Genomic DNA, 27,928 nt, shown 5'->3' on the forward strand with positions numbered 1-27,928 from the left:
TTAGAAAATTCCACAGAATGAGGACTTCTCTTTTTCTTGAAAAACAAAACACCCACCAAGTCTTTCTTATCACAAAGAACATGGTTTCCTCATTTGAGAAACTGATGTCAACCATCTTGTTTTGTTTTGTTACAACACTCTCATATCTCCTAGTCATTCATGATTCAAGAGCTTCCTGCCTAGAGGGTGTTGTTTCTGAAATGATGTAAGCTCCAGCATGTCTTATCTCAGAATATTAATCAGACCATCTTTTCTAGAATGAATTGGAAAAGTACTTTATTTTTGAACAGTACTGCTCCATAGAACAAAAATAGCCCTTACTCTGTAAAGCTTCCTCAAGGACAATCTGATCCTATGCACCTCTTGACTGGGTCTACCTCACAGGGTGGTTGTGAGGACAAAATGCAGCGGGGGGGGAGCACTTTGTAAGCTGTCCTGAGTTCATTGGAAGGAAAAGTGGGAAAGAAATGTGTCTGAGGCTGCAATCCTATACACACAGTCCTAGTAGTAAGCCTCACTGAACACTAGTGGACTTACTTCCAAGTAGATATGCATAGAATTGCCCTGTGATAACCATAATGTTTCCTCAGAAGTAAGTTCCACCGACTCATATCAGATTTACTCCCAATTAAGAATTCATAGAAGTATGACTTTGATCTTCAAACAAATAAAATGTCTTTGGTACATGTTCATTCTCTCTACAAAATCTTCTAGACAAGACATCTTATCTCTCACTTTTCAGACAAAATGCTGAGAAAATTAACTTAGGGTTTCAGAAAATACACATCCTGCTTCAAGGGGTCATGTTCCACCAATGGAAGGAGAAGGGTTCCCGGCAGACATTGGTGGCGCAGTGGACTTCTCCGGACAACACGTGGTAGGAGAAAAAGTCATCAATGAAAGTGCATGTCAGGCCTAGCGGCTCCAACAGACAACGGACTTCCTTTTCCAGACAACACTGGCCATGAATGACAGGGCCAAAGGGCTTTGGGATACCCAGGTGTTTTCCCAACACGAGCATGTTCACCTATGAGAAGCAAAAGAGTCAGTTTCAGCCAACCCCAACATCAACTGCTAAGAAAAGGATTGGAATCTTGGACTCCTAGGCTATTCACACATTATGTTGTAAAGGGGGCTGTATCACGTACACATTTTTGTATAAATGAATGCACCTGTATTCATTTTGAAAGTCAAGTAGGTGACTTCAACTGTTTGAAAATGTGCTACTCTAGACATAACTGCAAATGCACATTAATGATCATCAGCTATCATACAGGTTGTGCACAGAGTTGAATGTAATGTGTGAATAGGGATAATGAGACTGGCTCTATACTACATAGTTTTAATAGCTATTCACTCACCACAAGGTTCCCTGAAAGAGAGCCTGAGTGATGCTTGCTCAAAATGATTCACTCACCACACGGCGGGTGGATAATTTATGGGCCCCACTGAATTACCTGTGTATAGTTTCCACCTCAGGAATCCACATCAAGATATCCATGATTATTTTGTGGTATTTTTTTATGCATGCATGTGTTTTTTGATAATTTAAACACCATAATTTAGTGTACAATTCACACTACACAGTACTTGCAAAAGTACAATTCTCAAGACTCTTTGTGTGAAATCATGGCACTCAAAATAAAACCAATATAAAGGTATAGTGTAGAACTGCCCTGAGACAATCTGAGGGTACCTTTAAAATACTATGTGTATCTTCAAATGAAAAGCACACATAGTACAGTTCTGTGCTTCCTTACTCAGAAGTAAGTTCCATTGAGTTAAATAGGGCATGCCCCCTAGTAAGTGTGATTGCAGCTGATGTGGCTGCAGTCACAAGCAGGATATGAGGATGATAACCATCCTCTGTTTGTTACCAGTAGCCAATTGATCTGAGGTAGACGGCTTCTGAACATGGAGGTTTCATTTATCTAAAGTGCCTGGGGAGCGATATATCCTCTTCTTTTGTGCTGTGTTTGTGCACAGAAAGTGGGTAAGATGACATGGGTAAATTGTATGGCTAAAAGATGACCTGTTCCCCATGAGCTGAGAATTGCCACAGGACAAAGAAGGAAAAAGCAGCTACCTTGAGCAGGATTGTTCTTGTGAAATGAATCTGAGAGAAAACCTGAATTGTGTTTAATGTCTGCAAGAACTGTTTTAAAATTGATGGCACACTGTTGCCTCACCATGTCTGGAAACAAAGCAGTCGCTGTGGAATCTTCTAGAGTGAAGAGTTGTGGGATGTCAATGATGTCCTGTTCACTCAGCCCCAGTTCCCGCTTAAGGATATTCCGGTTCCAATCAATGCAGCTCTAGAAATAAAGAGAAAAATGGCCAGGGCAAAATGGTTTCCCTCAAACTATGAGTGCTTTGCTGGTCTTTGGTTATTTACCTCAGGCTCACGCAACAGTTTTTACGTTCGAGACTGCCATGTGCAGTTAGCCGCATTCACACGTAGCCATATCTGACTTCAGTTTCTCATGAGGTTTTTACCACATTACCTCAGGATATTTTTTTAATCTCAAATTAGCGAGCAAGAGTTTTTATCTTGCATTATGTTTTCATCTCAGAGTAACTTATTCTCAAACAAAACATTCTAAGGCAGAATTTCTATGCACAATTTCTTGAGAGTAAGCCCCACTGATACAATAGGACTTATCTCTTTGTAGCCCAGCATAGAATTGTGTTCTAAGTATACTTACTTGAAATAAACATGGTGGGTCTTGCTTTTGAGAACACACACACAGGATTGGGCTCTCAATCATTACTAAAACTCAACATGACCGTTTCAGACTCTTTTTTTTTTTTTTTTTAAGGAAATGCAACTTTTCACATGGTTTTGTTTTACCTCACAAGTCCAAATTTTAAATGATAAAAATTATCATTTTTACCTCAGGAAAGCAAGCCACACTTGGCTTTGTTAACATCTACTCTGTCCACATTCAAGCTCAATTTGTCTTGAGGGTGAAAACATGACAATGCCTCAGATTTTACCTCAGGATTTGCTCAGTTTTAGCAAGCTTCCATGAGGCCCAACCACTCTGGAAGTCGAATTTCCACCAGCCAAAGAGAAAATGCATATTTTTTCCTCTGCAAGGCAGTTCTACCTCAGAATAGCAAGGCTCGACCCATGTTAATACCCACCCTTGGCTATATTTGAACTCTGTCAGCCATGACATTCACTAAGCTTCTTTTACCTCATGACAGCTTCCACAAGATTGCAAAAGAGGCGTGGGGCTTTTCTTTAAAAGGCAGTTGTGCTTTAAACTATGTACTATAAGGGAGTGCATTTAACCCATGTCATACTAAGCAATTGTTCACTACCAGCTTGTGGAACAAGGACACTATAGATGTTAGTCAGCCATAGTGTTAAGCTCCACACGATTATGGCCTACTTAAAATTGGAATTAAGGTGCCTACAGCTGGTGGCATGGTGCCACTGAGCTTTAGTCTAAGGCAGTGATTTTCAACCAGTGTGCCACTGTGCACTGGTGGGCCGCAAACGGTCTGCAGGTGTGCCATGGGAGTTTGGGGTGGGTCACAGCCATTAGGGGATGTAAGCCCCCTGCCAGCAGTGTGGTGTGCCTTGTCAAGTGTTAAAATAATCAAAGGTATGCTCGACAATTTTAGCACTTTGTCAGTGTGCCGTGAGATGAAAAAGGCTGAAAATCGCTGGTCTAAGGACCTCAACAAGTGGGAAACCCTGGCCTCTGAGCGGCCCGCTTGGAGGCAGGCTGTGCAGCATGGCCTTTCCCAGTTTGAAGAGACACTTGGCCAACAGACTGAGGCAAAGAGGCAAAGAAGGAAGGCCCATAGCCAGGGACAGACCAGGGACAGACTGCACTTGCTCCCGGTGTGGAAGGGATTGTCACTCCCGGATTGGCCTTTTCAGCCACACTAGACGCTGTGCCAGAACCACCTTTCAGAGCGTGATACCATAGTCTTTCGAGACTGAAGGTTGCCAATACAATACAAAGGAAAGCAGTTCCAATATGTTTCCCCTTTCTAAAAACAAATAAAAATTCAAACTTATAAGAGTAAAGCCCAAATCCTAACCAGCTTTCCAGCACAGACATAGCTGTGTCATTGGGGCATGTGTTGCATCCTGCAGTAGGGTGGCAGTCACGGTGGCCTCCTCAATGCAAGGGAATGTTTGTACCCCTTGCAAGGGTAAGCTGCCTTGCCCTTACCTCACTGCTGGAAAGTTGCTTAGGATTGTGCCTTTAATTCCCCAAATCTGGGTTCAGTATAGGTTCTTCTGTATTCTTTAAACTCTCTGGTTCAGTTCTGAGAAGGGTCAAGTGAGAGGTGTGCGATGCAGAACAACATTTTCTTCCCTATTTGTGTTGTTTTGTTTGCTCAGGGAATACAAGCTCTTTGGTTTTGTGCAACAAACCTGAGTTCTTTCACTGTGCTTTATCCATTTAATTCTGCTAATATGTCCACACATGACTACTTTTCTTTCCTTTTAGCATTTCTGCATCTTTTAAAAACATTCTTCCTTCTGGATATAACCCCCCACATCATAGGCCACATCATAGGCCAGAAGAGGGAGAGGCTATAGCTCAGTGGAAGAGCCCGAGCTCTGCTTGCAGAAGGTCCCAGATTCAATCCCCGGCAGCATCTCCAGGTAGGACAGAGAAAGATTCTTCTCTCTGAAACCCTGAGGTTACCAGTCAGTGTCCACAATACTGAGACAGACAAACCCTGCATGAAGGCAGCTTCCTATCCTATGGACTTATGCCCATTCCACAAGCAGCAGATTGTGATGGGGGTGGGTGGGTGAAGGGCACATACTGGAGGGCCATTGTAAGTCAGTGCTGACCAGCAAAACCTCTAACTGCCACGATGTTTAAATTAGCACTGTTTCATACAGAAATTTTAACAAAACAGACTTTAATCACAATAAAGTTAAAAGCCAAGTGGACCATCTTCCATCACAGCCTTTGCACACTCCTCGGTCAGAAAACTGGAACATAAGAGTCTGTTTAATTCTTACAGAGCACCTGGTAGAAGACCACTGTCGCAACCACCTTTAGTCTTTGCAAAAAGGACAAAAAACTTGCTCTTTTAAAAAAAATGAAAACTGAAAATGCAGAAAGGAGTTTGGGGTCCTCAGGAGAGGGCCATTCTACAAGCCACTCCTTCCCCCAGCTGCATACTATAGCAAAAGTGCATTCAGTATAGAAAAACAGGTACATTCAAAAATTGTAGTGGTTGTCATGTGGCCCAGTTGCTTTTACTAATTACATTTTTTTTATTTTTTAGTGCAATGAGAGAGGACAACATAATAGCCAGTTACGAAATGCTTAGAGGGAAGGAAGTACGTATGATAGATATCTTACCTGCACATGTTTGCTATCGCTGTGCAAATATTCATCTGAGAGGATCTCATCAAGAGTAATTCTTCCCACTCTCCCTAGTCCTACACAAGAAATAAGTTTGACAAATAAGATGGCTGACCTCAGTGGGTGAACAACTTGGAAGGGTGCAAGAATTCTGAGTTCACCTTCAAAAAGGGCAGCGCCTCCATAACCATCTTTTTGCTTCTCTTTGAACAGTTTCAAACAGGCATGAGGGCTGGCTAAGAGCAATCGGAACCCCTGCATGGAGACAGATGAAGCAGGTGAGCTGGGAAGAATTTGATTAACTTTATAAAACCTTGCGTGATAACGGTTGCGTGTGGTTGTGTGATAACGGTTGCGTGATAAAACCGTGCGTGATGGGTCAGGCGTAATTTTACAGTAGTTTCCCACACCACTTGTCTCTGTCCCAGTTTCCCCCAATATAGTCCAACTTGCTGTGATGTCACTGAATGTTCACAAACATTGTGACTGCAAGGCATAATTTAGTTATTTGATTTTTCTCTGTAAACCGCTTTGTGAACTTTGAGTTGAAAAGCGGTATATAAATACTGTTAATAATAATTAATAATATCAGGAAACTTCTTGTTTGCACTGTAAGCACCCCCTTATAGCAACCATGAAAACATTAGTCATTGAATGTGAACAACCAGTGAGGTGTTTTTTCAGAGAAGTGAGAGGCTATGAGAAATAGTTCACTGGAAGATAGGAAGTGGGTGAGGAACCTAAGTGTTGTTGACAATAAGGAATCTGGGCAGGCCAAAAGCTAACTGGGTGGATTGATAAAAGCCTCTCCAGTTGGTCTAGAAATAATGAAACAAGAACCACTACTGGGAGGCAAGAAGGGTCAATAACATATTTTTCCCAGTAGATCAGTGTACCTTCCTATCAGGAGCCGGAACGAAGCTCAGGAACTCATCCACATGCCCCACAGTGAGCCAGTCTGAATAAAGCTCCACAGGTGGCTGGACTTTCTGGGCATAGAGGAAGTCTCGTACAATCCTGGTCATCTTCCTGTTTCCAGACCTATAAGTTGAGGTAGGATGGAGAGAGGGGGGGTACAAGTTGGAATAGGAACACATCACACACATGTTGCCATTTCTCACAGACTTACAATTTCATCAGTGCAGAGGCATGGATGTATGTATGAAGAGGACATAACATAATCTGGACAGTGATAAGCAAAAGCTAGAGCCAGCTTCCCAACACGCATATGCCCCCCACCAGTTTTATAACTGTCAATATGACATTAAAAATAAGCATGCATGTTTGCCACTGTGAGAGGTGGGAAGCCTGAATATTCTTTCTCCAATGAGCTTGCTTTTGCTGGATCTCTGCCTGCCTTTGTTCTGGAAACCACTCTCCCTGGGTATACAGAGGCATAATTATTGAAACAGCACAGTGTAACAAGAGACTTCTTGTTCATGCCGTAACACCCCACTCCTAGCACCCACCTCCTTGAACAACCACAAGGCTGGACCGCCTGATTGAGTGAAAAAACAAACACTATAATGTTATCCTTTCTGAGAAATCTCCAAGGAGATAATAACCATCCCAAAATGTTCCAGTGCTTAAAGAAAGGTGCCTCCCAACTAAAGTCAGATCCTTATATACTGTACTAGCATGCTTAGGAAAATGGTCTGATCTGATTATAATAATTCAGCAGAGAGGTGAAAACCAATAACTCACAGGCCAGAATCACCGGAGCTGGTCCAAGACTTACAGGGCCAGCAGGCTTACCTGACAGCACAGTTTCATCACTGCTCCTCCTCCTTCCCCTCCCCAGATTTGAAACAGAGTGGAAGAGGAAAAGTGGAGGAGAGAAGAGGAGTAGGCTAGAGTCCCAGAGAAACTGTAGCCCACTGTTCTCTTCTTTCCCACATAGCTTCTTTTGTTCCGTTCCCCTTTTCCTTTTCAAATTCAGGGAGCAGGAAGGCGGAGTCATGGCAAACTGGGGAAGTCATGGCTGCTGGGGAAAGGAGGAGAAATAGGATAGATAGCAGGTGCACCCCCCCCCCGAAAACCCATTGCTTGAGACAACAGCCTCAGCCAATCTCATAGGTTGGCCCTGGGACTCACTCCTCCAAGCAGTTTTCATCCAAAACAGCTGGTGGCCCTCACAAAGTATTGGTAAAAAGACTGCCCACAGTCTCCCTGCATTTGTCAAGGACCAATTATTTTGGGTTGTAAGAAATCAGGTGATCCATCGCTCACCCAGGGAAGCTGCTCCCAATGAGAATCCTCCCCAGAGGATATTCCTTCCCTCTGACCGTCACAGGAGGGCTGACGTCCAAGTTCCCAAATGAGTCCAGGCTAGAGACGCGTCCATTCTTGGGCTCTCGGGTCACATACCCAAAATCGGGGCCCTCAGGAGGAAATATGACAGTACAAAATGAAGTATCAATATTAAGACAGAAAAACAATTTCACAGAAAACTGCGATACAAGGACATCTGCAAGAGGGATCTGAAGGCCTTAGGAGTGGACCTCAACAGGTGGGAAACCCTGGCCTCTGAGCGGCCCGCTTGGAGGCAGGCTGTGCAGCATGGCCTTTCCCAGTTTGAAGAGACACTTGGCCAACAGTCTGCGGCAAAGAGGCAAAGAAGGAAGGCCCATAGCCAGGGAGACAGACCAGGGACACACTACACTTGCTCCCAGTGTGGAAGGGATTCTCACTCCCGAATCGGCCTTTTCAGCCACACTAGACGCTGTGCCAGAACCACCATCCAGAGCGCGATACCATAGTCTTCCGAGACTGAAGGTTGCCAACAAGGTCCTTTTACCTTTTATCTGTGTGTAGGAGTTGCCTTTGATTCCAAAGGTAGAAAATGCCACTCCTTTATCTCCTTGGAGTGCTTTTATGACCTGCTTTTGAAGCCCTTTGGATGGTGTCAGGAAGGAGAGGGTTGGGCTTGGAGCCTGCTTTGTTTTGAGGCTCACTGAGCGACCCCAGCCCACGCATTCCCTGTCCTAGCCTACTCCACCTCACAGGGTAATTGTGAGAAGAAAAGCAGGTGAGCCATAGCACCATGAGTTCATTGGAGGAAGCTCAGGGGATTCTGTGAGCCCATGTGGAGAAAATCTGACAGAAACACCCATGTCAGCCTCAGCTTACCAAAATCTTCTTAAAGGGGAACTCCTTGAGGCCTCTGTTCCGGGGGGAGTCAAAGACAACAGGAAAGGACTTGGTAGGGGCTTCTACATAACCAAACTCCATCTCATCCTGCAGATGGAAAAATGTGTGATGAGGAGAGTACTCATTCTGATCTGCCTTAGATTTAGGCAGGGATGGGCAAGTCAGGGGTGGTTTGACTCGAGTCACTAGTCACTGCCCCCGTGACTCGACTCAAAAACAAGTCATAACAGGGGTTCCAAGTTGCCTGGAGTGTTTTCACAACTCAAAAAGACTCCAGGCACAAGTCTTTCCCTTTAAAAAGCAAGTTGCAATCCCATGGGGAAAAACAGCTGTTGTTGCGGTGTGTGCGTGTGTTGGAGTTCTCTTTAACCACTCCCCTGCTGTCCCATCCTATTTGCAAACAAGGCAGGAGAGGGTGGGATGGTCTTGTGTGGGAGTGGGACAGAAGCGGCAAGTGGGAGGAGGGATCATGGGCAGCAGCTGGGAGGCTTAACAGGACAACCCAATGCTTTGCAGTTCTACTCAAAAGTAGTCCTATTTGCACCATCATTCAATGGGACTACCTCCTCCCAAGTAACAATGGAGTGCACAGCAGCCATGCGGCCAGAAAACATGATCACTATGAACCCCCCCCCCCACTTCCACACCTCTTTTCCCCCTGAGCTTCTCCAGCTAGTTCCAAGGCAAGAACCACTTTGGGCTCCTCCTCCTGCCCTCCCTCATCCAAAGAAACAAATCAGACCACGCATTCTTCATCCAATGATCATCTGTTCCTTCCTATCAGAGACAGGCAAAAGAGCCTGCTCCTGCCTCCCCTTCTCCTGTTTGGATGCAAAAGCAAACACATCCTTCCCTGCCCCCTGGCTGTAACCTCCGTGCGGCCCCACAAGGTCTTTCATGCCATGGAAAAGTAAGCAAGCACACCCAGACATGGACAAACTTGACTCTGCATGCAAGGGGACTGAGTGCCGAGTCAGTGACCTCAGACTCAAGTCAATTCCCAAGTCATTGGAACACCTGACTTGAGTCTCCACAAATCAGCAAAAATGCTGATTTTTGCGACTCAAGTTCCCATCCCTGGATTTAGGATGGGTAAGAACCAATTTAAATCTTAAATGTACATTCCACTTTTTGCATAACCCAGAGTTGGTTTACAATGGTTGAAAACATAGTAAAACAAATTATAACAAAAGAGAACAAAACTTCTTTTAAAAGAAATTAATGTAGGATAACCTATGCATCAGACAAGAAAAACAACAGGAGAATAAAGAAAGCACATAGATAGAAGTAACCCATTAACCACATCTCCACAGTGAAATGTGTAGGTTTTTAAAACCTCATCAAAAGTTGAAAGTGTTCCAGATCTCCTGTGGGTGTTCTAAACCTGGGGGAAGGAGGTTGATTAGAGCAGGTTCTCTCCTGTGTGTACACCAGCTGAGCCTCCCATCAGTGTACACATTTTGGTACAAAGAATTTTTTAATGATGCAACTTCTTCCCATCTTGTTTCTTCCCATCCTCCCCCCACTATCAATACAAGAAGAATACCTGGATCCAGCGGTCACCCCGGTTGTCCACCTCAGGGCAAATCCTCAATTCGCAGTTTGCTTTCTTCGCAAGGACTTTCACAGCCTCCAAGAACTTCTGGTTGTTGTTGCGGCCTTTCTCAATACTAGGGAAAAAGGAAAAAGCAAGCCAAATGATGCAGAAAAGTGAGACACTTTGAAGGCATCCAGCCCTCAACTGCCAATTCAGCCTACCATATTTCAAATTCACTTAGCAGTTTAACCCCCCCCCCCACACACACACACACACTTTCTGGGATGTGTTTACTGCTGTCAATGATCTCTGACCACATGAATTTCCAGAGGGAACTTCAGAGGGAGTGATGGCAGAATTTCTTTGTTCATGTATTATACTCTGCTTTCAGTCAAGGTTGGCATCTAAAGAGGCTTATAGTTCAAATCCCCACAAAGGAGGAATGTGTGGGTGGACCGCCTCTTCTGGTACCTGGTAGTCTAAGGTTCTGGGCTCTTCACTCTGGATGGACTCCAACAGATTCCAGCCAACAGCCAAGATTCCAGCCCGCAGAAGCAGCTCCTTTGCATGAAGCCTTGGTATTTACACCAGTTGAAGACCACTACCCTGGGAAGCAATACCCAGTAACAGCTGAAAACCCTGGCTTTAGCACCCAAAATGGCTCCAGCTCACTCTCAAAAATTCTAACCTCATTTTTTTTTTTAATTTACCTGCAGACAAATATCTCTAAAGGCTTTTGTGTGTTGGGAGTCATCAACCAGGGAGCTACCCGGAAAACCACAGTGTCAGTAAAAACTGGAGTGGCTGGTGAACTCTGTGGAAAGCAAGCAAAAGAAAGAGAGAAAAGTGAATAATTAAATCTGGATTCTGTGCCAATGACCCAAACTTGAGAAAAGCAGGAAGAAAGAGGTCTGTAAATATGAAGCTTCCTCATACTGAGCCTATTAGTCCCTTTAGCCCAGTTCGCTCCCTACTTTGACTGGCAGCTGCTCTCCAAAGTTCTGGGGGTGGGGAGGAAGAGATCTTTACTAGCCTGCTTTACTAGATCCTGGGACCTTCTGCAGGAAAGCAGGTGCTTTATCTCTGAGCTATGCACTGACCATAGTTAACCTGCCCCTCTGTCACATGGAGAGCTCCTCAGGAGCAGCCAAAAATCTTCTCCAGCTTTCCCCCAACAGGCTCTTTGGAACTGTACCTGAGCAGAGTGCTCCAGCAGTGTGGCATGCAGGGAGATCAGGCCTGCAAAGTCAGCATCAGGGAAGGCCAGTCCCTCAACAAAGAAAGAGTGCTTAGCTTTTCCATCTGTGCATTTCACTGCATAGGAGAGCTTGTCCGACCCCAGCACATGCTCATAGCTGGAGGGAGATTCATTACCTGCAGCAAAAGAGAGTGCAGGACATTGCATCAATGGTATTTTCTGGCAGAAGGAGATGGGGAGGAGGATTGGAATCTCTGCCATCTGAATTGTTCATTAGATCTATAACATTCCTTGAAAATGTGGACTGTGGCTTCAGCCTGTGGCACCCTCATCCCTTGCAGACTCTTTATATGAAAAGGCTTTGCAGTAATATAGATAACTGATGCCCATCGAACACATTTCACCATACCAGAGGGCAGAGATCACAGCACCGATTACTCACCATTGGCCTGAAAAACTCTCACTTTGGCTGCATCAAACATAGAGACGTGAAGCAGGAGTTTGTGATTGTCAAAGATTCCAACAGGGCCCTGGATGGTGAGGATCATGAGGGACATATCTTGCAGGTCTTGACAAGAGAAGAGACAAAAACAGGGATTCCAAGATCTGACTCAAGGTTCTGAGTTTCCAGCTGCTCAACCACCAGTTGAAAAGGCTCCTCCAAGCTACCGTAAGTGTGGTATCTTAAGCTACTCTTTAGAGCATTATCCATTTGGCTTGTACCCCAAATCCCAAATCCATTACGGGGTACAAGCCATGATGTGTATGTACAACCTCCTGATTTTAGAAATGGGTTATGTCAGAATGCCATATGCAAGGCAAGGCACCAGGATGAGGTCTCTTGTTATCTGGTGTGCTCCCTGGGGCATTTGGTGGGCTGCTGTGAGATACAGGAAGCTGGACTAGATGGGCCTATGGCCTGATCCAGTGGGGCTGTTCTTATGTTCTTATGAGCAGCCATTTTCAATCTTCAGTTCACGGCACACTGACAAGGCACTAAGTTGTCAAGGCACACTACTACTTTTTAATTACATTATTAAGTTACAATTAATTTAATTAATATAACTAAGGGCACAAGCCTAACCAGGTCTACTCAGAAGTAAGTCCTATTTTGTTCAATGGGGCTTACTCTCAGGAAAGTGTGGTTAGGATGGCAGCCTTAGATCATTACATGACAATGAAAGAAATTCCCCAGAAGCTTGGAGAGGGAGGTGTGTGTGGTTTCTGGAAAGGTTTTGAAGCAGGTCTGGTTCAAACTGTTTATCAATTGATGTGCTCTGATATGCCAGGGAGTGGCAAAGAGAGATGAGACTGAGCACACTGGAGAAATAGAAATGTGCTGTGAGGGACAGTGAGGAGATGTGGCTGAAACAAGTGCAGGATTCACTGGGGTGGGGGATGAGAGGGAGAGAGAGAGAAAGGGAATGGGAGGCACTTTCTGAACTTTGGAAGGTGGTGAAGAGGGAGGGGAGGGGAAGGGCAGAAAGAGAGGGGTTAACAGCAGTTATGATGGGGGATGTGTGTGCAGGAGGGGAGCAGGTGGGGGGGGGAAGAAAAACATCATTTGCCTGCTCATTTATTCAAGAAAGAGTGTGACCAAGCCTCTGTACGTCTACTCAGAAGTAAGCCCCATTATAGTCAATGGGGCTTACTTTTAGGTAAGTGTGGATAGGATTGTGGCCCAGTGCCCTTCTTCCCAAAGCCTTGCCAGGGGAGGCAAGGCAGGCAGGGTCACTTTGGGGCATTACAGACAAGGAAAAGGGTCTCTCCAATCCTTTCCAGCCAACTGCTTCTGGCTCCTACCTGCTTCCACCTTCAGGCTTGCTCTCACTCTCACTCCCTTCTTCTTCTCGCTGCTCGCACCTCACTCCCTCCACGTTCCCCCGCGTGGAGCTCTTCCAGGCTTCTCTAGCTGCCTGGCCGGCTGCCCAATCAGCACTCGGGGCAGGCACCAGCAACAGCAGGAGTGTTCAAGCCCCAGCACGGCTGACCCTTTCTCTCCTGCTGCCGCGCTAGGCTCCAAGCCACCACTTCTCCCCCACACGCTGCTGCTGCTGCTGCTGCCACCTCCTGACTCCTTGGACCCACGGCACACCTGAGGCAGCCGCACTGCACACCAGTGTGCCGCGTCACAGTGGTTGAAAACCGCCAAGTCAACCGGCCAAGTCAACCAACCCCCTCCTGAAGGATGTTTCATTGACTCCTGAATGGTTTCTGAGGCAACTAACAGCCCAATCCTATCCACACTTCCCTGGGAGTAATCTCCATTGACGATAATGGAACTTACTTCTGAGTAGACTGGCATAGGATTGGGCTCTAAGCCATGCTTACTGTATAAATTGTTCCCAGCAGTTTCCCTGTTGGATTCCACTGATACCTGCATGGGATTGAACGGTTGGATAAGCATTGTCCATGTTTCCAGAGCTTGGGCCATCCCTGTCGCAGTTCACTAGCAAAACAGCTCCTTCTCCCTGCGGGCCCCATGTCCATTTTGTCTGTTGAGGAAGCCAAGGAAGAAAAGAGCCAGTCAGCAGGAGTTCCACCTTCAAATAACCACTTGATGACAGGGAGTCTCGGCCTCCACTTTTAGGCCTAGCTTGGGCAAGGACATACTCACACTTCCGTTCCATTGGCATCCTTCAGTCTCAGAAGACTATGGTATCACGCTATGAAAAGTGGTTCTGGAACAGCATCTAGTGTGGCTAAAAAGGCCAATTCGGGAGTGACAATCCCTTCCACACTGGGAGCAAATGTAGTCTGTCCCTGGTGTGTCTCCCTAACTACGGGCCTTCCTTCTTTGTCTTTTTGCCTCAGTCTGTTGGGCAAGTGTGTCTTCAAACTGGGAGAGGCCATGCTGCACAGCCTGCCTCCAAGCGGGACACCAATGTTTCCCACACACCTGGACTTTTTTCCTATTTAAAATTCTTAAAATTGAATGGGATTAAATGGGATTTTTTCCCCATTTAAAATTCTTAAATTTAAAATTTAAAATCATACTCACACATCTCGATTTTTTCCCCATTTAAAATTCTTAAATTTAAAATTTAAAATCATACTCACACATCTCGATTTTTTTCCCATTTAAAATTCAACATGATTTGCATCTATTATGTATGTGATGAATTTGTTCTTGCGAATGTGGAGAGGAACACACATGTCCAGATGGTGACCCTCCATATCTCGGTCCAACCCTGTTTCCCCAAAGACTTTTGCCCTGTTCCTCCAAAATGCGGACATGTGTCAGAACACTTGCAAGGCTGGTTGATCACATTAAAGTTTTCAGTCTTTTTCACTGGCCCTCAGCATCTCTTGGAAAAGGTTTTGCAAGCTTCATCTTACAGAAGACTGTCCAGTCTTCTTTACACTTGGTTTGGACACTTTAATCTTCACTTTAATTCAGTTTTCTGGCTACATCTGCTGTGCAAGCAACCAAGCATAAACCTGCAGCTAGATGCATGGAGTCTTCAGATTTATCCCACAGCTCAGATACCCATAACTTGTCTCAGCTCCCCTCCCTCCCATCTTTTGCATAGGAATAAACTTTTATCCATTACCTTCTTGGTTGCATTGGTTGCCACCATTCCAGTTCGCCTGGTGTCAGCATCCAGAGAGATGGCTAAGACATGCCAAAATTAAAAAAATTAGTGTCTCTTCACTGCATCTTTGGCCCTGTACCTAAACAGCTGTTGCTTGGACATGTGCTTGAGAGGTTCTAGAACTCAGAATGAAGTCCTCTCTAACAACACAGTTTGACATGGGAAACAACAGACAGGACAGCAAACCTCCATGCAAAACAAAATTATGAGCATAGTCAGTCATTTTTCAGTGAAAGGAGTGGGAGCTCATTGAGACTGCAGTCCAGTCACAGATACCTAATATATGAGAAAGGACTGTTCTTTTTGGCTTTTCCTAACAGAACTTCTTCCAAGAGGTTATCTAAGTGTTGTTCCTTAAGTTTTTTTGTTGTTTGTTTAGTATGCACTGCAGTGGGCATTGTGGAGCAAATGTAGCAAAATCCCACACAAAGCTAGATGAGGATGTTGCAAGGGTCTTAAAATATCAAAACCAAGGATTTCATTTACACTAAGAAACACTGTGAGAAATGTAGCACCAGCTCTTCATGAAACAGAAGGATGAGACCCTGAAGGAACAAGTTGCTGAGTGCAAAGAGATGAATGAAAGTCAATGGTGGCACATCATTACTTACCAATACAAGTGATGTACAGCCAAGCTTTGGCGATGACCATTTCCCCTGTGGCTCCATAATACGAAATTCTAACCTATAGGAGAATATAGTCACTCCCTGCTGCAGCTAAAACCAAATAACTAAGATGTGGAGACACATGAAGTTTAAATTACACAAGGCTCACAGTAGCCCATAATATGCATGGGAAACTAACAGAGCCAGAGTATGGAGAGAGACAAACAGGGATCAGCAACAGAGGCCCTTCCAAACCTGAAGTCACTATGCAGCTTCCTTGTTGCCAGCCAGAGGCAAGAATAGGGCCTGGTAGCTGAACTAAAGGTAACGAGTCAGGAACGACATGCACTTGAGCTCTAATACACACAGGCTGCAATTCTAACCCCTTATGTCAGTGCTTTTCAGCACTGGCACAGCGGTGTCAACAGTGGCATAGCTAGCAAGGGGCAGGGGGGTGGTCCACCCCAGGTACCAATCTTGGGGGGGTGTAACACCACAAATGCGCCAACATCACTAACATTGCGAAGGTTAGGAGTAACCCCATCATGCTATATACCGTTGGATGCGGAATTTCCAGCGGAATGCAATGCAAAAAACCAGAGTGAAATATCTCCTTTCCATCAAATGTTATGGCAAAAAAACCAGAAACCAAAAGATGCATTGGACCCTATGGAAAATGAAACTGAGCCATATCGCACGTTTACTCAAGAGTACATGAATTTGCCATAGTTCGTCGGAAAGGGCAGGCTGTGAGAAATCCAATGACATCAGAATGGTTCCTATCCAATGAAAGCAGCCCCAAAAAAACACCCAAGAAGGAAGTCCCTCCCTCCAAGCAGACAAATGTATTGAGCCCTATGGAAAGCTAAAGTAAGCCACACGGTCTCGGGAGTTTACTCGCAAGTAAGCAAATGTGCCTTGGCTCCTGGTCAAGTCATGCAAAAGGGAATGCAAGACTAGCTGCATGGTCCCCATCTAATGAAAGTGGAGCTCAACAAATGCTCCAGAAGGCAGCCCCCCCCCCAAAAAAAAAGGATAAACCAGAGGCTTGAGCTGGTAAGGTGGGCACTGGGGAGGACTGAAATCTCACTGATTTATTTGTGGGTGGGGGTGTTATTGCAGGCAGCAACCCCCCCCCCCCAAAGAATAAATCAGAGGCTTGAACTGGTAAGGTGGGCACTGGTGAGGGCTGAAAATCTCACTGATTTTTTGTGGGGGGTGTTATTGCAGGCAGGCTACAGAGAAAATTCACTTGGTGAAGCAGGGCTGGCTTCCCCTTAGTTATCTGTTTTTCTTTAATTTAATTATTTATAATTATTTCACTTGGCTTGATGATGTCACTTCCAGCCATGACATCATTTCCGGTGGGTCCTGGACAGATTGTCATTCTAAAAAGTGGGTCCCAGTGTTAAAAGTTTGAGAACCACAGCCTTTACTCAAAACAGGTCAATTAGGCATTCTTGGGGGGGGGGGTGACACCCTAGTGACCACAGTTCTGGAAATCACGGCTTTTGGGAATAATACCATCATGTTATCTACCATTTGATGCAGAATTTCATCCATTGCTTGTGAGGAAATATTCACTGCATTTATTTTCTGGCCATTATTGTTATTCATTCCATACCATGACTATTACTATCTCTGTCTCACCTACCTCACAGGGTTGTTGTGAGGACAAAATAAAGGGAGGAATCATGTACACCACCCTGAGCTGCTTAGAGGAAGAGTGGTATAAAAAGTAAATTAATTAATTAAACAATATAATTAATAATTAATTAAGTCATATAGGGTGACAAAAATTTATGGGCCCCAGGGTGTCAAATGACCTAGCTACGCCTCTGGGTGCCAATGGGACATGTATTGCATCCTGCAGTTCAGTGTCACTCACGGAGGCCTCCTCAAAGTAAGGAAATGTTTGTTTCTTTACCTCAGAGCACTGGAAAGCACTGACATAAGGGGTTAGGAATGTGCCCATGGTCACCATCATCACCATCCCTAGGCAAGGGGTAGATCTTATAAGATTTCAGGCTGCAAACACCCCTGAGGCTGCTTCATTTCACTCCTGTCTAAACACACAGAGCTCCTCTAGTCTTTGTTATATTATTTGTCTTTCAAACCACACTTTATCATCCTCAGTGTGGTGCTCAAATCACCTGAGATAATCACACTTTCCTGTACTCCAGCCTCTCTTTTAATTCATAGACAGAAGAAGCTGCTGTCGTTCTGGCAGACAGCCTGAAATTACAAATAGATAGGAAGAATGGGAGTTCCAACACACAATGCTTCTGACTTCAAAGTAACTAACTGCGTGCTTCAGGAATAATGTCTCTACAAGGCATCCCGCTATTGCCCACTTACCTTGTTATCGTTGAGGGCACTGCTGGGGCTATTCATGACCACCATGACCTCCACATCAGAGTTGAGTGGCCACCTAGTGGTACCATCAGGTTTTGTGATGAGCTTTGGGTTGTAGGTTACGTAGACTCTGACACCAGAGGTTCCACGGACGTCAAATGATGTGGCACCCTTTGGAATGTACCTGGAGCCATTGGAGGAAGTGTACGGTGTTATCAGGTCTTGCTGCAAAACTAGATACAGGACATATTTTTCTGGCCTTACCATAGAGATTTCAGTACATTGGCAAAACTGGATATTTTGCCCAACTTTTACTGCTGTTTATGAGAACAAGCCCCGCTGGAGCAAACTACAAATGCATCAAGCCCAACCTCTGGTTTCCAGCTGTAATCAACCAAGACCCAAAGGGAAGCCCATAAGCAGAGGGTGACACTCCCAGAATCCGGCTCCACACAGCCTAGGGAAAATCAGATACATCTGCTGTGGAGAAAGGGGACAGAAAGAAATTTTCCTCCCTATCCTAATACTGGATCTCAAGACCGTCCAGTGAAGCTGGTGGGTCAGGACAGACACAAGGAAGTCCTTCAGACAACAAGTAATCATTGACTTGTGGTATCAGTGCCAAGGATTGTGGTGACAGCCACCAACCTGATGGTTTTAAGTAGAGATTAGACAAATTCCTGGAAGAGGCAAGATCTATTAATTGCTATTAGTCATAACAACTATGTGGAAACTCCATGTTCAGAGATAGTCTACTGCTAAATGTCAGTTTCTGGGGAGGGGGCAATGATACTTTTGCTTTTGTCACATGTAACATTTCATACTGTCCAGGAACCTAACACATTTAGGAATTTCTGTGTCGGTCAGGGAGTTTCTGTGTAGGTCAGGGAGACTGCATATCTGTCCTTGGAGGGGGATACCTCGTGCAACCATCTTGCACAAAGAAAGAAAAAATGAAGAGACCAGTGTGTATACCTGTAAAAAGACCTGTAGCAGGTTTGTGAAATTGATCCTTCTCTTCCCTCTGCCCCCTGCCCGATCTCTTTGCCTATCTCTGTCAATGCCTTGCAGTGGCTGGCAAAGAGAGATATTAATCAGTCAGCAGATAGGATTTAAAAGGGGAGTGAGAGGGACAACAAATCTCGACATAAACCCATTAATAGCTTCTTCTCTTGCAGTGGGCTCTGCCGGATTTATGATCTTAATAGTACAACCATTAACCATGGTTCTTGGAGCTGGTCATGTATGGAGGTGCAGTGGAAAGAAGAAGAAAAAACCCTCGCTCATTTACAGGTCCAAATCAGAACATTTATTTTTAATAGTGTTCTCTGTAGTTGTGGAGCAGCAGTCTGTATTCTGATAACTGATTCCCCATCACACTGTCATGTTCCAAGGGTTTGGAACATGAGGCAATGATAAGGCAGCCCTTGATAAACATTAGAACTTGTAGCATAAAATGCCCCACTAAATATAAATTGTGAGATCCAACCAATATTGAGCAGCAGTCACTTTTTAACCAAACCCCTCAAAGGATGGCACTCTGTATCCGCATTCCCACTTACTGGCAGTTGGTGGCAATGGGTGGCACCTGCAGCAGGCAGGTGTTCCCCAACCCTCCCTTTCGCAAACGGAGAGGAAGCATCAGTGGCTGAACAGTACTTGGAGGGGTGGGCTTCAGGGAACTTGACCTCTGATGAGCATGGATGCTTGACCAGTTCAAAACCTGGTCTCTCCTTTCCCAAATAATCTCAGAAACAAGCTAACAAACTGATTGCAAAAAACTGCTGTAGATGAGGGCCTGCTTCATAAGATGAATCTTTATGGTTACGTGAATGAAACCAAGCTAGGTGATAAAGCACCTGTGTTCGGTGAAGGTCACCCCAAGCTCCACCCCTGAAGGCATCTCCAAGTAGGGCTGGGGAAGACCCCTGAGACTCAAGCCCTTGGGGAGCTACTGCCAGTCAGTGAAGACAATACTGGGGTGGATGGACCAAGAGTACAAGGATGCTTCCTAAGTGTGGTGAAGAGTTTGTTTTGCAACGGACAATTTTTCCAGCAAACTCAAGACAAATCTCAACGCTGCAGCACAAGAAGTACAGGATCTTGACCCCGGATGCTTCAGGACAAATACTATTCCACAAGCAGAACTTCATAAAAGTTCTAAACTTCATTTTTAAAAGCCAACTCATGGCTTTTAAAAATGACACACACATTTCAAATACACCCCTTTTCACCTGATAGATGGACAAGGAGTAATTGGCTGCACCAAAAACAACAAAGACTTTTGTGGCATCATAATGACTAACCAGCTTATTGCCTTTTAAGCTGCCATACATGTAGTACACTACAGCCCACTGTGTCAGATATGCTTTATGTCATTGCCAGTTGGCAGACATACTGATAGGTACAGAGAAAGCTGAGCTGTCAACAGGGCTAGGGGCAATGCAAAGGGACAGTCATGTCACAGGCCTGCCGCACCCCTTGCAGCTCATGGTCTCTGGATCCACATTCTCCTCCCTCTGCACTCAAATCTCTTCACCTTTCTTTATCTGCCAGCTAAAATATACTCACACACTTGACAAAGTAGACTCTGGCTCAAGAACACTTCTTCTGCCACCACAAATCAGTCAGTCTTTAAAGTGTCACAGGTTTCTTTGGTGGAAAACATTAAAATGCTTTTCATAAATTTATATACGGGGAGGCAGGGGAGAAGAGGATTCACTACTAAATCAACCCATGCAAACTGGGACACACTACAAGTATATAACAAATGACACAGACACACTCAAATACACTTAAAAAAGGGAAGAGGCCAATGTACAAAGGAATGTACAGGTATAATCCATGAATTTTTCACCTGCAGTTTTATCCCTTTAAATTAAAAGGAAACAGTCGTTTAACAATAACCTTGTTTATGCAAGAGAGGGCAGCCAACTGACAATCCATCAATCATTCTCTCTCCAGGCACTTAGAATAGCTTCACTCCAAGGCAAGTGACCCCCCTCCCTCTGAGCATGTGAAAGAAAGATAATCACTTTGCATTCTGTGTGAAGGGAGGAGTCGCTGGCTCGAAACTTTTCTTAGCGCCTAGAGAGAGTCTGATTGATGGATTGTTTGCCTAATACGTCAGAAAGGTCAGCAAGGCTGTTTTTAAATCACCCAGCAAAGGGACATTGTTTCTAAAATGGATTTGCTTTAATGTGATTTTTGCCAGCCACATGAGTTCTGGGAATGGAACCCTCACATATAAGGAGACTCAAACCTGTAATTCCATGCACATTCAAAACAAGCACAGAATCTATATGTGTTAACTCATAACAATATTATTTGTTATTAAATTAATCATACAGAACACAATATGTGTTATAGACAACATGTGAACATTTTAAAAATAACTTGAAATCTAAAAAAGTGTTAACATGTAATTGTTAACTCCACATCCAGGGGAAGTCTACCTCTGAGGACCAACTGCTGGGGGAGCAACAGCAGGGAGGACTTCTGTCTTCATGCCCTCTTGGGAACCTTCCTGGAGGCATCTGGTTGGCCAGGGGGGTCAGGATGCTGGGCTAGCTGATCATTGTCAGATTCAGCAGGGCTCTTTCAATTTTCTTATTAAAGGGGAATTAATGCAAGTTCATGGCAGGTGAGAGGTCTACCAATGGCTAACTGCCATGACAGAAAATACATAGAATTTCCATGTTCAGGGGCACTTGACCCCTGGAGACTGGTTTTCTGGGGAGCAATATTAGGGGAGGGCTCTTGCTTTCATGTCCCATTTATGGGTTCCCCAGAGGCATCTGCTTGACCCCTGCTGAAGACAGAATGCTGGACTAGATGGCCCTTAGTCTGATCCTGCAGAGCTCTCTTTACATTGTTCCATAAGAATTCTCTTAAACAAGTGCTGGACCGAAAAACAACAACCATTTTACTTCCTGCGCAAGTTCAAAGCTACAGACCCCTCTTGGAATTTATCCACCAGAGCCTAACATTGAAAGTGCCGCCTTTAAACTCTGTGACATGTTCTTCATAGTCTAAAATTATTATTATTATTAAAAATGCCACTTCTCTGTTTGCCAAACTCTCATAATCCATCCAGATAAACAGGATTAATTTATTTTACCCATGAACATTACCATAACTTTGCCTGAACATATCCTTCAGCAGGAACAGAACCGCCCTGCTAAGACAACCTGTGGGGGGGAGACTTGTACATCTGGGTTAAATGACCTTGCTCTGTTCCCGTGCCAATAAAGAAAGTAGTAGGGTTGTTTCTCAAGACAGAAGGAAGGGAGGACTGTGTTACCTTCTTTAGACCATATGCCTAAATAACTTATTCACTGACTTGAAAAGATTATCATATAAGAAGAAAGGAATTGATGGGGAAAGTCTTGGAGAAGGATGGAGAGTTTACAAGTCGTCAAATGAGCTTTATTGTTTGGTCCAATCAGGTCTAGGCCAGTGCCTGAAGTGGCAGGCCAAACACTGCCCCCTCACATTCAAAAAGCCAGTCCTCTCTTACCCAGTGCTGCCATTCCTCCTGCCAACCCCAAGATTAAAAAATGAAGAAGAGAATGGAGTGGAAGTGAAGAGGACAGGAGGCTAGAGTGTCAGAGATGGAGGCGGGTGCCAGAGACACTCTAGCCTGCCACTCTTGCCTCTCCTCCATTGTTCCTCTTCTGTTTCATTCCATTCTTCATTTTCCAACACAGCAAACAGGAGAGGGAGAATGAGCGGTGGAGATGGGAGCACCCACAAAATAAAGTGGTTGGGGCACCCCATCAATCCATTGCCTGAGGCAGTTGGCCTCATGGATGGGTTGGACAATGCAGGCAATGAGTTGGAATGGGTTTTTTTCTTCCTGCTTAGGAAGTATCTGAGTTCCTTGGAAGTGATCAGCATTCGGATTAATAAAAACTAAGTACGCTTTTCACTTTTCTGCCTGTCTCTTGCACATTGTGTTTGGCTGGTGGAAGCAGGGGTTGGACTGGCAGGCCCTAGAGAGCTTTGCAATGGTTTCCACAGTAGAATCCATCCTTAAGGAAACAAAAACTATAGCAATATTTCTAATGCTAAGAGTTTTAGCACCTGTTCATGGTGAGCAGAGAAGCCACTGGGAAACTGTTCCCAAAATGTGTGCAATTTGGGGAAAAAGAATTGTGAGCAGAAAGCTCAAAGTGCACTGAGATACATCAAATCTGTTTCCACAGAATGTCAGATTGTTGAAAATATGGTTGTAAAGTCAGCTTCCTGCATGGCCACTGCCTGACCCACATACCTCTAAAAAACCACAGTTTCTTCCTTGTGCACCAACAACAAGAGAGAGGTCCCACTGGTTCCCTCCCCACAACAGCAGGTGTGTACCCGTACAAAGCTATCAACCTGCCCCACCATAGGGGAGGAAAAGCACCCTTCCTCCATGGTGTAGTTCAACACCCAACCATTAATCACATAGGCTGGTGTCACTAGGGACAGTTAATAGCACCTTGTTCCCAAGGGCGTGTGCCATTCACAGCACACTTCAAGTCTTTGCATGCCCTGAATTTTATTGTTTTAATGTTTCTAAATATTTTATATATTTAATTATAATATAATTGTATAAATAATCTATCAACGTTTTTAGTATTATTTTATTTGTAAGTCACCTTGAGTTCCCTTTGTAGGGATAAAAAGGTGGAATATAAATAAATAAATAAATAAATAAATAAATAAATAAATAAATGGGCTTCTAGTGTGATGGCGGACTGACCAGTGCACTTAGTATGTATCTCCTGTTTGAATTGCTAATATGTACTGAAGAGGACTTCTTGTTTGGTCTCACTATCTCGCTAAGTGCCTTTTAATTTGGTTCATTTCTTACTCATTTTCCTGACTTTCCTGCCAAGGTTGCCCTCAAAAATGCCTTTGAAAAAAGATAAGCTTGCCTCCAGCTTCTTCTCCCCCCACTACCAGACAGACGTCTGCTGCTCCTTCTGCAGTTTCACTTTCAGCAACAGCACCGGCTGAGGATGTCAACAAGTTAGATAAACTTTTGGAACTTATGGAAAACTCCCAGGAGCAAACTCGGAACTATCAAGATCAGATACAGAATCAGCTTAATTTGCAAATGCAAGAGCTGAAAAAACTCACTGGAGCTGTTCAGGAGGTGTGAGACAATCTTTTTGCTCTTCAGACTAAGGTAAATACAATGGAAACTAATGATTTAGAGGATCATGTTAATCACCAGGAATGGCTATGCATGCTTCTCACTCTCTTATAAACACCCATGTATCCCTGCTGGAAACTAATGCTAGGACAGGCAATATTTGTGCACTGGGCATTACAGACTCTCAGATTTCTGCCGGAGGGCCTGGGGAGGCCATAGTCTCAATGGAGAAATTCCTTCGTCTATTGTTGAAAATACCAGATGATCTTGAGCTCTTCATAGAGAGAGTCCATTCAATTCCACATCGGGCAACCAAGGTTATGGCAACTCAGAGCCCAATATTGAGGTCCGTGGCATGGCCCCGCACCATGGACCTCAGTCACAAATGTGCCATAAGTCACATTTGCGGGGCTTACCACCATGTTCCCGCCTGAGCTAGGCTCAGGTGCTGGCGCTCGTCCAGGTTCCGCAGGTCCGTGGTCTCCTGGATCGGCGGGCTGCAGAACGGGAGGCAGGGGTGTGGCTGGGGACATAGGGGAGCCGGGGAGGGGGAGGTTTGGCTGGGGGTGTGGGGGAGGTGTGTCGGGGGTGGGAGAGAGGCGGATCTGGCTAAAGTAAGTAACCCCATTGCGGGGCTGCTTCCCTTACTCAGAGGAAGGGAACGAACGTCCCCTTCTCCCAAGGAACCTTCCACAGTAGCGCGGGAGTCGCAGGTCCGGCAGTAGCCCTCCGTGGAGCCGCCGGGTCCGGGAGCTCTGGGCAGCTCAGGATTGGATTGTGCAATTTCTGTGAGCATCTATGCGCGACCATATTCTATATGTTGCAAGGCAAACGGGCACCCTGGAATGTCAACAAAGTCGTATTATGGTTTTCCCTGATCTGCTGCCAGAAGTCGCCCCGCAAAGACACAAATTCAGGAAAGCCCATCTCATGGCGAGAGACCTCAAGATAAAATACTTCACAAAATACCCTGCAACTTTTTGCATTGAAACCGAAGAAGGCATAAAACAGTTCAGAATCCCAGAATCAGCTGAATCTTTCCTTGCTGGTCTACGTCAGGATATGCAAAAAGATAACTGGGTCTCTTCCATGATGAACCACTGAAGAATTTTTTTTCCTTTTTCTTCCCATTATATGGAACTTTTGGGGGCTGCATTCATTGGATCAGGCCATTCTGATGTCTTTGGAGTCCTCTTGGCCTGCCCTTTCCCTACTCGCGAGTAAACAGCCACGTGGTTTCATTTCGGGCTCAATAAACTCACAGCTGGGAGGGATGGGACCTACCTCTCAGGTGTTTTGGGGGGGCTGCATTCATTGGATTGGGACCATTCTGGTGTTGTTGGATTCCTCTCAGCCTGCCCTTTCCGACGGACTATGGCAAGCACGCCTACTCACCAGTAAACACACGATAGGACTCACTTTCACTTTCCATAGGGATCCATTCATTTTTTCTTTCCAGTTTTTTGGCCATAACTTTTGAACGAAAGGAGCTATTTCAATTCTGTTTTTTGCATTGCATTCCACTGGATGAACCTCCCATCTCCAGCAGAGGTTTTATGCTCAGCACCCCTCCTTCAGAGGTAAGGCAAGAAGCTGCACATGCGTGGAGAGCACAGCGCTCCGGAAAGCAGGCGCTCTGTGACTCAGCGACAGCCCCGTCATCAAGCATTTGCCATCCATCCCACTTTTGCTTTTTGCTGGCTTCCTGTCAAACTCAAAATATTTCTTATCACCTTGATCTTCTTATGCAGATACTCTTCTAAATGACAAGTTGTCAACCATCTCAGGGGGCCATGTGGTCCAAAGGCAGGCCAGAAACATTTTTCAAATAAATAAATACCAGTACAGTAATAGAATCATAGAGTTGGAAGGAGACCTAATAGGTCATCTAGTCCAACCCCTGCTTGCAGCAGGAAATCCTCCTAGATCATTTCCAGCAGGTGCTTGTGGAGCCTCTGCTTGAAGATCTCCAGTGAGGAAGAGTCCACCCCCCCCTCGGCAATCTGTCCCACTGTCAAACTGCCCCAACCGTCAGGAATTTTTTCCTGATGCCCTGTCAGAATTGGAATCCAATACTATGTAATCAGAATAATATTTACTCATTATAATACATAATATTTATTTATTTAGAAGTCTGTAGCCCAACATTTGGTCCCAAAATAAGACCACCACTCTAAATGCAGCTGAAATAAAATGCAGTGAGAGAAACATGAATATGGTCCTTTTTCCCAAGTGCCCCATGTACATGATTTCAGTAATCCATACCACAGTCCAGTAAGATAGATCAGCGATAGATTTGGATGGATGGGAGGATGGGCAGAGACCAAGGGAGGTGGAACAAAGAAAGCTGCCTTAACCAGAGTCAGACCCTTGGTCTATAGACCAACATTCCCTTCATGGATGGCAGTGACTCTCCAGAGGTTCAGGCAAAGAGGACTTCTTCTACACACTCACCCCGACAGATGTTGCTGGAAATTGAACCAGGGGCCTTCTGCATGCAAGCATGTGCACTATTCACTGAGCTATGGCTCTGTCCCCAAAAGCACCTTCATGAGGGCCTACTAGTTTGTTCATGGTTGAACAGTGATGTAATCCCAGAACAGCCCAATGCATCACTCATGGTTTTGACCAGAACCAGCCCATCTGAGAGGCCATTTGAGCAGTTATCTCAGGCAGTAGATTGGTGGAGAGCACCCATCTCCGCCTATCTACTCACCTCCACTGCTCTCTTTCTACTCCTTCCACTCTTTCGATTGGAAAAAGAAGAGGGGGACAGAAAGGGAGAGGAAGTGCAGAGGGGGAAGAGACTGCTGAGCTAGAACACTGGGGAATAGATGGAGCAGAGGCTGGCACTTCATCAGATAAAGGGGGCAGCACCTGGCAAGCACCCTCAGCTGTCAGGCGGTCTTGGGTCGACCCTCCTCTGCACCTCACCCAGCACCAGGTCCCTCTGAAAGGCCATCACTTACCCATTCACATCTATTGAGATTTCTGTTCCCAGGACGCAGACCACGTAGTTGGGCTGCTCAGTGGACACCCGGATGACTCTTTGCTTGGCTGTCATTGTCACAGAGAATATGGACAAAATTGAGGCCTGTGTTTGAGCCTGGATTGCCTTGTTTTATGGCCCAACCAGCATTACTGGTTCAAATGACATAGAAGCTCTCCTCCTCCTCCTCCTTGCTGTGCTCTTTCTGTCTCTTGTGAATACCTGGACACATAGACTGCTTGTCTTCCAGCACATCCTGGGTTTTATAGGTTGGGGTGGGAGGAAGGAGGTGCAACACTCCCCAAAGCTCAGCCCAGCTCCAGACACCTGGGCGTGCAGGGGTGCCAGATCATCAGGGAAGCTCATCACCCTCTTTGGCTCGGAACAGCCTGCCCTTTTGCAGAAATACTATAATTTAGCTGTTGGTGTGTTTTTGCCTTATTACTCAAGATGCTGTCAGATATTATGTGTAGTTTGTGAGGGGAAATGGGGGAGCTGCATGCAGTGCACTGTATTTGAGAGTTGCTTTACTGCACCAGGACCAATTGCTCCAGCAGACTCTTGGGAAAGCCCCCCTTCATGTTATATTTTACTCTGCTTCAATCACTGCTTCAGACAGTGGGATTTCATTGATTAGCAAAATGTACCCTTGGTTTTACACTGCTTCTCCACTTTTCCTCACCACAACAGCAAGTGTGTGTGTGTGGGGGGGGGTGAGACCACACACCCACACCCACACCCACACCCACACACTCAATCAATCACAGCAAAACAGCACCAGAGAGCCAAATCAACAAAACCCCACAGGTGCATTTAAAATGTTTAAATGCCAATAGCAAAGATCCCAATCTATTATTAACAGTATTTATTATCATTAACAGTATTTATATACTACTTTTCAACTAAAAGTTCACAAAGCGGTTTACAGAGAAAAATCAAATAACTAAATGGCTCCCTGTCCCAAAAGGGCTCACAATCTAAAAAGATGCAAATGAATACCAGCAG

The 27,928-nt window shown here is 45.1% G+C and overlaps 1 protein-coding gene across 1 annotated transcript; it reads right to left on the bottom strand.

The window, feature by feature from the left end:
• Window positions 1-793: 793 nt before the first annotated feature.
• On the bottom strand, window positions 794-26,998 carry LOC136660218 (protein-arginine deiminase type-3-like). Its single transcript, XM_066637319.1, has 16 exons — window positions 26,904-26,998; window positions 17,796-17,976; window positions 15,444-15,516; window positions 14,791-14,852; window positions 13,614-13,731; window positions 11,679-11,804; window positions 11,234-11,412; window positions 10,749-10,852; window positions 10,048-10,171; window positions 8,481-8,588; window positions 7,581-7,732; window positions 6,248-6,392; window positions 5,513-5,606; window positions 5,349-5,422; window positions 2,190-2,315; window positions 794-1,027 (listed from the first exon to the last, which is right to left on the bottom strand). The coding sequence occupies exons 1-16, from the start codon at window positions 26,996-26,998 to the stop codon at window positions 794-796; spliced, it is 1,995 nt and encodes a 664-aa protein (XP_066493416.1).
• Window positions 26,999-27,928: the final 930 nt, after the last annotated feature.

The sequence above is a fragment of the Tiliqua scincoides genome, chromosome 9 (assembly GCF_035046505.1).
Source record: "Tiliqua scincoides isolate rTilSci1 chromosome 9, rTilSci1.hap2, whole genome shotgun sequence".
NCBI classification, from domain to species: domain Eukaryota; kingdom Metazoa; phylum Chordata; class Lepidosauria; order Squamata; family Scincidae; genus Tiliqua; species Tiliqua scincoides.